We start from the raw sequence: 12,964 nt of genomic DNA on the forward strand, positions 1-12,964 counted from the left end.
GGCGGGTGCTGAATCAGCCCCCAGTCTTCTGTTAGGCGTCAAAATAGCCCAGTCTTTTTAGGGTTAAGTGCAGTGGTCCACGTCAAAGACTCTTGTGAACTTATTAACTGAATACCAAATCACACAAATGATTTGGCGTAAAAAAAACTTCATGATAGTATTCTATTCCCACAAGGATTACAGAATTCTATAAACAAAAGTATAAACATATTAATGAAGATATTAACAGATTTATAAAATTCAATGATTAATAGCAATGCTTAGCTATACTTCTTCATCTTCTTTGTTTTATTCTTGCTTGAGTATCCTGGGGTCCGTAACACAAAACTTAGCAATGATCGTAAAACATTTTTCTACGATTGATTCCATTGTCTACAATCTACAATCACTCGTAAAAATGAAGCGTACGATCAATCGCTAACCTTTGTGTTACGGGACCCTGGTGATGACTATCAGTCTGACGTCAGCTCATGTCTCTGGATAGACTTGAGTTTAATTCATATTTTTCTAGCATTCCTGTCACACTTAAACACCAACATATTTTTCCTAAATGCCATTTTAGTTCTTTCTCTAAATTCCCTTGTAATAATTCAATATTTTTCACCCTACCACTGAATTAGAGGCTTTAAACACTGTTGAATGTCCAAATTCTTCCAAAAGCCAAGATTTCAAAGGACTAACGCAATATAATTATCAAAAAAATTGTATACATTGTATTGTCTAACCCATTGTACATATTGATTTTATCAGGTAAAGTTCCCATGAATGCCAAAGTAGGAAAAATTATACCCATATTTAAGAAAGGGGATTCCCATATATTTCCTAACTATTGCCCTATAACATTAATCTCTTGTATTTCCAAGATTTTAGAAAAAACTAATTTACAATAGTTATTTTTTATCATATTGATAAATATCTCCTTGGTGACTCTCAGTACGGTTTAAGAAAGCAATCCTCTTGCGCACATGCTTGAATTGACCTTCGTGATCACATCCAAAATAAATTAACAAATTTCATAAATTAGGCTTATTTTTTTTAATCTATCTACAGCATTTGATGTCATCAACCTCGATATTGTCCTCTATAAATACGTTTTTTGGTATACGTGGTAAAGCTTTAGGTTGGTTTAAGAAATAATGGAGTGATCGTTTCCATTTCACATCTTATGATAATTTTGTTTACGATAGAGAGGATCCAGTATGGAGTCCCACAGGGCTCTATACTGGGTTCTCTCCCATTTTCGCTCTATATTGAAGATCTGAGCTCTTCTTCGTCTTTTTTCATTTTGTACTGTTTGCCGACAATACTAAACAAATTGCAGGTCATAAAGATTTCGATATATTAATTGATTGATTGATTGATTTTATTCGTCAAGAATATCACAGGAGATTACAATGAAATTGAGGAAATACCTTGACAGGATAGCCCATGAAAGCCGAAAGGCTTATTTCCAATGGGGTCCTATAATTAGTATAAAACATTAACATATTGCAACAAAAAATATAAACTACGACAAGTACTGGAATATTGGGGGAAAAAAATAAAATACATACAAACATATCCATCAGTCATATAATTTGAAAACATCTGAAGCAAACAATAATCTTCCTAATATGTGAAACAAGATTATATTTTAACATACCCTAATGTATACATTATCTACAATACTAGAAACCAACTGTACAAAATGTGTTATTTAATACTGGTAATGCTGTTCTCGGGCAGTTTCCAGTTTTAGGTGATTTTTTAATGCACTCTTAAATTGACAAAAGAATTTAACGGCTTTTATTTTATCAGGAAGAGCATTCCAAGATTGGATGCCATTAAAATAAAAAGTGTGTCCAATATGTCCTTCACGTTTTGGTAATACGAAATTAAAATTACTATTTCGAGTATCGTACCTATGGATATTTGATACCCGGGTGAAATTATTTGCTATATAATGATCTAATTTATCCGAATAAAATATTTTATGCATGTGGTGTAATACTAATTGTTGTGACCTGTGATCTACATGAAGCAATCCTGCCTTTTCAAGTTCATTATATCCGACATGTGCTCTTGGTCCTAAAACATTTATATATCTCACAATTTTATTTTGAATTATTCTTAGCTTTTTCTTATCCGTAACACCCAGACTACCGTACCAAGCCGCATTAGCATAGTCGAATAAACATTGTATTAACGCAAAACATAAAATACGTCTAGACTTCATATTCAAACAGGTTTGATATCTATACAAAAATTTCAAGCGTGAATTAGCCTTTTTAGCGATTGAGTCTACCAGACCCGTCCATGATAGGTTACTTGTTAAATTAATTCCCAAATATCTTACTGAATGTTTTCTTTCAATTACCTGATTATTATATGAAACCTTGAAATCGTGTGTATATCTTAACTTTCGTTTAGAACAAAATAAAATGCTTTCCGTTTTCCCAACGTGTAAACTAAGCTTGTTGTCAGACATCCATTCGATGCAATTAGCCAAATCAGCACTAAGTTTTTTATCAATTATCTTGGGATTTGTATCCGAATATAGCAAGACACTATCATCAGCATATAAAATTAATTTAGATTCGTTAATACAAGTACACATATCATTGATGTAAGACATAAAAAGAATGGGGCCTAAAATGCTTCCTTGAGGGACTCCGCATTTAATAGGCAGTGAATCAGAAAGAACCGTCTGCATGGTAACTACCTGATGACGGTTAGATAAATATGATCTAAACCATGTCACACATGCAGAGTCTAAACCCATCACTTCTAATTTCTTTAAAAGTATGCTATGATTCACAGTATCAAAGGCTTTTTGTAAGTCTAGGAGAACCATTCCAACCATGCGCCCATGTGAAATTTCATTCCTGATAAAATCTGTTAAATGTATTAAACAAGTTTCAGTGGAATATCCGTTACGAAAGCCGGACTGAAATTTATATATTAGGTTGGTTTCTTGGAAGTATTTCTCCACTTGAGCATGAACAGATTTTTCCAAAATCTTCGACACTACACTTAATACACTTATTGGCCTATAATTACTAACGTCAGTTTTATCTTTCTTTTTATGTAGCGGGGTAACTTTTGCGAATTTCATATCATCAGGAAAGGTAGAAGACATAAGAGATAAATTAATAACATAATTCAAAGGTTTGTACAAATTTCTTGCCCCATCTTTTAAAAATCTTGCAGGTATCATATCTAAACCAGTACTTTTTGATATTTTCAACCTATTTAGTTCATCTAAAACAAATTTTTCTGTAACAGGGGAAAAATGAAAACTACCTTTTGAAATACCCTTTTCTTCATAAAACTTTTGAAATTGGTCACTTTCTGCATGAAATTTGTTTGTATTTACTGGTAATTTACAAACTAACTTGTCGGCCACAGTTGTAAAATAACGATTAAACTCATTTGCAATTTTAGTCTTATCGTGACTTAATTCACCTTGCACATTAATAACTGTTTTTTGATCAGATTTCCCTTTACTTTTTAGACCTAAACCTTTCAAATTCTTCCACAATTTTCTAGAGTCATGTTTGTTTTCTTCGATTTGTTCTTGAAAGTATTCGGTTTTGGCACTTCTTACCTTCCTTTGAACTAAATTCCTTAAAACTTTATATTTCCTTTCAAGGTCTAAATTGCCAATATTCCTTTTCATATTTTTGTAAGCTACATTTCTCTCTTTAATTAAAACAATAATTTCATGGTTCATCCATTTTTCAGTTGATTGCTTAATTCTTACCTCTTTCAGAGGTGCGCTCATATCTATAATTGACAAGAATATAGATTTAAAATTTGCCCAAGCCATATTTACATCTTTACATTCAGTTACCTTGGACCAGTCTGATCGGGATAAATTTAAGTTGAAATCATTTACATTATAACCTTTTAAGCTCCTGATGGACACAGTTCTGTGGTGCCCAAATACGGGCCTGACAATCTTTCTTGAACAATAAATCAATAAATGATCACTTATACCTAGGTCAATAACACCACTTTGACTAATATGCTCTTCTTTACTACATAATATGTGATCTATCAGGGAGGAAGATGTCTGAGTTGTACGTGTGGGCAGCTTTACAAGTTGGCTTAAACCACTTAGATTAAGTAAATTCTCATATTTCTGGGATAAAGGAGACTTTTTCGAAAGGCAAATATTCATGTCCCCCAACGCTATAATCTCATCATCTTTTTTACATTTGTCTAAAGTATCAGAGAGTGATTCAATGAAATTATTATCTTTAGGGGGTCTGTAAAGAGCACCAAGTGTAATGGGCTTTGTCCGAGGCAATAGAATATTGATCCACAATGATTCAATATTTCTTGGAGTCAAGTCTTCTCTTATATTAAATGCAATGTCATTTCTTATGTAGAGACAAACACCACCACCTAGCCCACATTCACGATCTTTGCGTAATATACAGTATCCATCTATACATACTTCTTCATCATTTACAGATGAGTTTAACCATGTTTCAGTGATGGCAATAATAGCTATTTTACGTTTAGAAAAAAGAAGCCGAAGTTCGGATATTTTATTCAATATTGATCTCACATTTAAATGAATGAAATGCAACCCTTTTGTCTCAAACTTTTCTTCAAAGGACTCATACACTAATATTACAGGTAAATAGAGAATCTGATGTCATACATTGGTTTGATGCTAATGAACTAAGTATACAAAATGACAAACATTTATATTATATTTTAATAGAAAATATCATGGACCGCATAATTGTAATGATATTTAAAAAAAAGATAAACAATGTTGATTTAAATGTGTGTACTTCAGTTCAAAACGTTAGCATCCTCCGTAAATGGCTTATACTAAATTTAACCATGACAAAAAGTTTGCTGTAAAAGTATCCAACCAAAAACAAAAATCATTAAATAACATTGGTGAAAGTTTGAAGAAAATCCATCAAAGATTACAGAAAGTTATTAAAATGTTTTTTTTATTCATGACGTCATATTCGAGCAGCTGTCCCCTATGTAATGAAATATAAAATTTCAAATTGCTAATGGTTCATGATGACTAATTTTTTTTTGTTCGCCCAGAGCGAATGTAAACTGATTTGTCTGTTCATATACTCACTGAAGGTACTTTAAAACCATTTCATTTTTTTTCTCTTAGTAAACGAAATATTTTTTTTACCAAACGATAGGGAAGCTTCTGGCATATGACGTCACTAATAGAGAGAGAAAACAAATTAAAATAACATTTAAATTCTTTAATGGATTTTCCTCAAATATTCACCAATAGGTTTTTATCATTTTTTCTGCTATTTTCACAATAATTTAAACCTTTTTGTCAGGTTAGATGTTCCCTTTAAGAAAACGGCGTTGAAACTCTCAGGCAGAGGACAGGATGTTTGCAGACGAAGGATAAGTTTCCACTGCAGCTATAATCATTCCATTTAAAACCGTTGGATTCAGTCCGTGATACAAAATAATAGTGCGTGCAATCCTCAGTCCCACCGCCATTGCTTGGCTCACCCTGACTCCATGTAGTGTAGTTGACCGGGGAGCCGTCTGACCAAACAAAGTCACTTTCTGGTACTGGCTGGTACAGACCGATCCAAAAGCAAGGAGCTGAAAACCCGAAGGGGAGCGTTGACTCGACACAGTCGGTCTTTTAGATAATAAAACAAAGTCACTATCAGATATTGGCCGGTGCCATTCGATATCGGAATGAAAAATGGTTAAATCAGACTTAAGAAAATTAAGAAAAGTCACCATGAGTTACATTATGGTAGAGTCCACTGTATGACAAAGTAAGTATGTGATAAATGAAAGTCATTTGGGCATAGTCACAAGTTAAGATAGTAAAAACAAAGTTACTATCAGATATTGGCTTTTACAGTCCAATCTAAAACCCAAGCTGATGCAATCAGACTTGAAGATAATAAAACAAAGTCACCACTAGATGCTGATGGGTACAGTCTGCATGATCCAGTCTATGTAGACATTATCAGACATGAAAATTAAAAAAAAAAGTCACCATCAGATTGACTTGTACTATCAAATAAAAAATTAAATTGTCGCAATCAGACTTGAGAATGATATATATAAAACAAAGTCACCAGATTGACTGGTAAAGTGAGTGATTGTATTAGCGACCGGCCTTGTATTACCGAACGCGCGCATTGTATATGCGTCAGAAAATAATTTCATACGCTCAAAACTTTGCAACATCCTTCCAAAGGGAACATGAATAGAAAGATGATGAAAAATGCTCAAAAACACATTTTCAAAGTCTTAATATTCTAAAAATAATAAAAAGGGTCAAAATAGCTCATTAGTGATTTTGTTGTTTTCTCAACTTTTCCCATAGAAAACACACGTTCGGTAATACGATACCTTTTTCAAGTGACTAATTTTTTTACGTGCGAAGAGGGGTCCGATTGGAAGCTGATATTGTAAAAAAGGAAAACGATTTCGGCAAAATTGTTACATATTTATATTTTGTAGGTAATTGTGTATTTATGGTGAAAGTTTGGTGATTTTTTTAGAATAATGTGTTTGATATGATTGAATTCATGAAAAGTGTTCGGTAATACGATCCACTTCCATACAGTCCGATCTAAAACAAAATCAAACTTGAAAATAATAAACCAATGTCACCATCATATTGACTCGTACAATCGAATAAAAAAGTACGTTGGCGTAATCATACTTGAAAATAATAAAATAAAGTCACCAGATTGACTGGTATATAGAGTCCGATCTAAAAAGTAAGATGACGCTATCAAACTTTGAAACAATAAACCAAAGTCACCATTAGACTGAATCGCACAATCATATTAAACAAGTAAGTAAACTCAGCCGGACTTTAAAAAAATGAAATAAAGTCATCAGATTGACTAGTCCCATCCAATGCTAAGTTGATACAATAAGCCTTAAAAAGATAAAACAAAGTCTAATTCAGATTGACTCCTACATAACAATCCGATCATAAAAGAAAGTTGACGTAATCAGAATTGAAAATAATAAAAGAAAATCACCAGATTTACAGGTACAATCCCATCCAGTGCAAATTTAACACAACTAAAAAAAGAGGTCCATTTAGTAATCAGCGTGATATGAGATTTTAAACAGTATTTTTTACTGTTTTTTAAGGTTATATATTGTTGAAGACGTTAAATATAAGCACCGGGTGCGATTGTTTTTTCGTCAGTACTTGTGCAGCCGACGCAAGAGGGCAGTGGGAATGACGATATAATAGGGTTTATTTGGTCAGACTACGAGTCATGAATATTACACCAAGGATGCGGATATATCGTAATTTCGTACCCCATCGATAAGCTTGATTGGTGTGATTCATACAATAAACCAATCTTGCAGTCGAATAAGCCAGTTCGGAGTTCCATTTTGGGCATGATAATTTGTCCCAAAATGGCACGGTGGTTTAATACTTAATGAGATAAGCACCATCTTTGATGTCTTGATTATTCATATATTCTTTTAAATTGTGTTTTCATTAGATCCACAAAAAAAATCAATGCGTCCACTAGCGTGTGGTATTTCACAGTTGGCCAATTACATTGTTATAGAGCATGCTAATGCATTCAAAGTAGTAATGCAACAAATACATTCATAGAGTGTTCATTCGTGTGCTATTCTAGTCAATTTCTGCATCCTGCTATGTAAGGCATGCTTACATAATATTTTGCGTTGAAATCTGCCTATCATAATGAAAGAAATGAAAGGTCATTTAACCAAAATTGAACCAAAATTGCTCATGAGGTAACTCCGAACTGGTGTATTCATGGCGAAGGTTCGAGCCCTGAGGCAAGGAATTTGAAAAAAAGATTTGTAATCTGATTCAATGCCTCCAGAACAGCTTATTTTATTGTCAGCCCCATCGCCCTCTCGCGTCGGGTGCACAAGTGCTGACGAAAAAAAATCGGGCCCCGGATGTGAAGCTTTTACACAGATATCTTAAACAGATTTAGAGGGCATTTCGTAAGTCAACCCTTGACTTGCAGGAAGTGAATCTCCGATTTCACTTAAAAAGGTTCTGGATGAAAATAATCATATCTAAATAAACAGAGCAAAATTCACCGAGCAAAACGCGGAAATTGAAAACAAATATTTTGTATAAAAATAGCTGTATGCACGCCATCATGGATATTCATTAGGTGGACTAGTGATATTATGTTCCTACTTTACTAGACATCATATTCATTTCATATTTTCATAAATGTGTGAATGATATGTCAACAAATTAAGTTTCAGTAATGAACATAATCACTATGCATTAAATCAGCCATCAGTCAATTTATGTTCATTCTTGGTTTGCAAATGTGAATGAAATATAATGGACAGAACAGTTTCACTAAAATAATGCAAAGATTTAAAAATGTCATAACTTTGTTATTCATTGTCCGATTTTGGAAGAAATTGTCAGTGTATTGTTTGCCTGAGTTTAGGCCTATCTGTACAAATCATATTACATGCACATTCAGCCTGGTGTCCCCCTTTATTTTATACTCACATTATTATAACAAAGTTGAGCAGCGAAATCATTCTCTTCCAGGCTATGAATAGAGACCAGGTCTATCGGACACGATTGCTGATTAGTCAAACTCCGACAGAAGGACAAAGCCTCGAGAAAATTGAGTTTATTGCCAAAATATTGGTAGCAACTTCCTCGGTAAAATGTCCAGGACTCGTTTGGACATGAGTCTGAAATAGAACAAAACAACCACACATTTCATAGGAGGATCAATGTGGAGGGGGCCCATGGGCGGCGGAAAAGAGGATTATCTTTTGTATTTGGGGGGGGGGGGTACGCAACAATTCATGTCGCCCCATGAACAAAGGATTATCCTCTGCTCCTCCGCCCATGGGGGGGGGGGGGGCGCTTTGCACTCGCATATGATATATTTTATCTTCCGCCGATGCGAAAAATGTAGGTGAAATTTTTTTCCACCACCCCCCCCCCCTATTATCGTGACACCAAAAATTTAACTAGATCTTTCTTTATCCTTCTTCTTGCCAAAGTTCGCAATAGGTTATTGAGAGATTAGAGGGAAAGTGAGAGGGAGAGAAAGAGGGAGTGAGGAGGAGGAGGATCACTGAGTTTTCTTACCATTCTCTAGTGGCGTAGTTGTAGGAGATGGTTTTGGGGTGGTTTTGTTTGAAGAGATCGTTATGGTGTTTTGTTTAGGAGTTGATTCTGAAAAGAAACATAACGCGTGTTGTCATGGTTACTTTTAAGAGTCGCCACTCGCTATAGCGCCGATGACGGCAGAATTTTGTCACCATCGTCATCATCATCATCGTCAACATCATCATGATCACCGTCATCATCATCATTATACATCCATCATCAGGATCATCAGCGTCGTCATCATCACCAACACCATCATCACCGTCATCGTAATCGCTATCACAATCATCATCATCTTCGTCGTCGCATTAGCACAATCATCACTATCACCAATATTACCGTAACCATTATCGTTATTGTTATTGAATCCCCATTTCGTATGAATAAAGCAAGTTTTTCTTTATGTGCAATTTCAGATTCCATGTTGTTTAGAGGTGGCATTTGTTAGTATCTCTATTTAATAACGAATGGATTACTTTTGAATTTAGAGTGATTTTGTTATTGAAAAATAGAGTATTCACTTTTACAATAATCTACTAACTTTGCTGACACAAATTCTACTATGTTTCACTGTCTTATGGGATTTCTATTCAAACTCAGATTGGTTTTAGATTGCTGGCTCATAGAACTTATCTAAGATTCTGCGAAGCGGGAGGGGGGTGGAGAAAAGGAGGTGGGGTGTCCTCACGTTGATCGCAGAGTTTCCCTTCAAATCCGTCAAAACAGTGGCATCTGAACGCAGTCATAGTCTCTTCACACCAGCCGCCTTGACAAATATTACTATGGCAATCTGGATGTTTACAAAAGGGTGAAATGGAAATGCTATGGAAGCTTTTAAGTGCCCGCCACCGACTTTTAGAGAAGGCTAAATGATTTATCTCACCAAGTCGACATAATAACGTTATGATATGGCGAAATACGTTATACGGGATTCGTGATCGACAAGTTATCTCGCCATTTGGACATTATAACCTATATGACGAGATACTCGCCATGTTGACATACTTCTTTTCATAAGTCGACTTGGTAACATACATTATCTTGACATACATGTACATTTTCTCGCTATTTCTACAAGTCGATGGCACTTGAAAGCTTCTATCTAAATGAAGAATATTCAAAAGATATCACACTAAACGTCTGGTAGTATAATTTTGGTAAAAAATCATTGGAAATTAACGATGCTCAACAGCCAATCAATATCAAGAATTTCAGCGAAGTCACCATCGAATGTCAGTTACCATCATACTAATTTTCATGCGAAGGAGCGCTTAACACATACATGTATAAATCGTATACTTAACTTGGGTTCAAGCTTAGAAAAAAAATATCATATTGAAAACATGATATATTTCAATCTTCGCCAAAATAATGCATTACAAATAATAATAATGCAACAATAAAAAGAATAATCCATCAATAAACATGCATCAAGTATCAATAAAACTGAAAGTGCATCTAAATGCATCAGTAAAAATAAAGCATTGATAAAGAAAAAAGGCATCATTAAGACATGGCGTCGTTGAAACGAGTGATCAATAAAGCTGATGATGGATTGTTTTGATAATAATGACAATACTATTAAAATAACTTTGACATAGCTAAACATGTGACGAGGGAATGCAATTGGCTCAAACAAAGTTTATTAAAATGGAAAACAAATTTTCGACGTGAAACGTCTTTTTCATGGTATTAAAAATTGTTATATATATATATATATATATATATATATATATATATATAAATATATAAGACAAGAATAACAAATTAAGGTCCTGCGTCGGTTGTGGTAGTTTGAAAGAAAATGCAAGGTGAATAAAACAACCGTAGAGAGAAGCATTAGATCAAATTTTCGCCCTTAGGGCTTCATCAGGAATGATGTATTTATTAGTCAACAGCATAAAAAAACGCAGTGCGCAAAACGCAAAGCGTAAAAGGCATCGCATTTATATATATAAACATACATAAAGTCTACTTTAGCATATAAGGAGTAAAATGATCCCAATCGATTTAGTAAAATGCCGTAAAAATAAAATCGTAGATTTTAAAAGGAGCGTAGCCCTAAAAAAATGAAAGGTAAATTCCTATAGGTACCCGTTCACCTAACCTGGGTTGAGTGCAACACAATATGGATCAATTTCTCGCTGAAGGGAAACACGACATGGCTAAAAATCGAACACACATCCCGAAGTTTGAAAGACAACTACGCGTCGCGACTCCCCCACAGCCCCCCTCCGCGTAGAACAACGCCTAGCTGGAAACAGCCTCTAGCCGTGACATAGTTACATGCCCTCTTTTCCTTCATTATTACCCCCCCCCCCTCCTTCCCCGAAGTACTGTCGAAATGAGAGAGACTACTTACCGTGGAATCTACAAACTCTTCGTCCATGCATTATTCCCGTTGCTCTAGGCCTATTCCTTCTCGGGCAAGCAATCCCTTTAGTAAATGTTGTGTAGGGGATGAGCTTTGGAATTGTCTGTACAATGCTTCCATTGGGATGGCGTTCTTTCTTACATTCGTGGAAAGTTGGTAAAGTGTAATCCAGACCGAAGCCATCCGAACAGCTGGTGGTCGGGCTTTCGTTTTCCGTCGACAAAACGAATGAGGCTTTATGAACGAGATTGAAACCCCAAAGTATCTTATTCCGATCAAAATGTTACATGTACTTAACTCCTTCTTATCATTTCAGTCATTCGCCTTCACTTTTTTATCAACTCCTCTAAATAATATCTGACCATCCCCATTATCATTGAATTCCTAAAAACTGACAATAAAAGACCAGCCCTCAGTGACGTCAACGAAACACTGACCATCTATGACCAGCCCTCAGTTACGTCAACTAAACGCTGACCATGAATGACCAGCTAGTCCTCAGTGACGGCAACTAAATACTGTCCATGAATGACCAGCCCTCAGTGACGTCAACGAAACACTGACCATCTATGACCAGCCCTCAGTGACGTCAACTAAACGCTGACCATGTAAGACCAGCCCTCTGTGAGCACATCCATCTCCCACCTTTTAACGATATTATTTATGAGGCCTTGTTTTAATTTAAAAAGGCCATAAAGACCAAAGTTAAAGTGTATGTGTTTTTTAATGGCCCTTACTAGCGTGAGGCGCTGACTGTTTTTTTTTATAAACCTTATGCATAAGATATTAACAACAACTGTGACAACCACAATAAAAAAAGCAGTTAGCGCCTCAAGCTAGTAAGGGCCATTAAAAAACATACACACTTTAACTTTGGTCTTTAGGACTACCTCTTTCCAAAAGACAGTTTTTGGTCTCCGAGATGCCGACCAAGGAAAATGTAAATTAACATTGTCTGCGCCCAGCATTGTTAGCCAAATCAGAATCCCCGTGTGTACAATTGATGATGAAGACAATAAGACAAGCTTAACTTAAATGTGTTTTAGGCTAAAGTTTCGAGTTTGATTTTAAATCATTTTCGTTTGAGATGGTCCTTATCTAATAACTGAAGCAGGATCGGATGGCATGCAAGTGACTGGGATTTGTAGCTTTTGGGGACTCCGGGAGTGACGGTAGTGTTTACTGGGACTAGCTCCGAACCGAAAAGCAGAAGTTTTGTGTCAATGCAATGAAAAAAAATACTTTTCATACTCTTAATTTACACTCATGTATACCCTATATATGGCAAGAATATACGAGTCCCATAGCCGGGGAGGGGAAAACGGAGTAAAAAAAGGTGAAAGGGCAATTTCGATATTTTACATGAAGAGGAAGAAGAACGTCTCGGTTAGGTTTTTATTTTATGCCAAAATAAGAAAACAAAAACAATAGAGGTATACCCTTCTTCTCTTTCCTCCCTTTGCTTTATCTTTTTC

The 12,964-nt window shown here is 35.2% G+C and overlaps 1 protein-coding gene across 1 annotated transcript; it reads right to left on the reverse strand.

Moving 5' to 3' along the window:
- Positions 1–5,180: 5,180 nt before the first annotated feature.
- On the reverse strand, positions 5,181–11,692 carry LOC129268777 (echinoidin-like). Its single transcript, XM_064104317.1, has 5 exons — positions 11,478–11,692; positions 9,804–9,905; positions 9,095–9,181; positions 8,498–8,688; positions 5,181–5,632 (listed from the first exon to the last, which is right to left on the reverse strand). Exons 1-5 carry the CDS (start codon positions 11,506–11,508, stop codon positions 5,330–5,332), a joined length of 714 nt encoding a protein of 237 aa, XP_063960387.1. The 5' UTR covers positions 11,509–11,692; the 3' UTR covers positions 5,181–5,329.
- Between the last annotated feature and the right edge of the window lie 1,272 nt (positions 11,693–12,964).

This window comes from Lytechinus pictus, chromosome 9, assembly GCF_037042905.1.
Source record: "Lytechinus pictus isolate F3 Inbred chromosome 9, Lp3.0, whole genome shotgun sequence".
Lineage (NCBI taxonomy): Eukaryota > Metazoa > Echinodermata > Echinoidea > Temnopleuroida > Toxopneustidae > Lytechinus > Lytechinus pictus.

Bases quoted from the DNA above. Each gene is read 5' to 3' on its own strand.
- LOC129268777 (XM_064104317.1), bottom strand. From the start codon at position 11,508: ATGCATGGACGAAGAGTTTGTAGATTCCACG. The intron at 8,689-9,094 runs GTAAGAAAACTC...GTTCTATTTCAG, and splicing joins AACTACGCCACTAGAGAATG to ACTCATGTCCAAACGAGTCC. The intron at 5,633-8,497 runs GTGAGTATAAAA...ATTATCTAAAAG, and splicing joins CTCAACTTTGTTATAATAAT to ACCGACTGTGTCGAGTCAAC.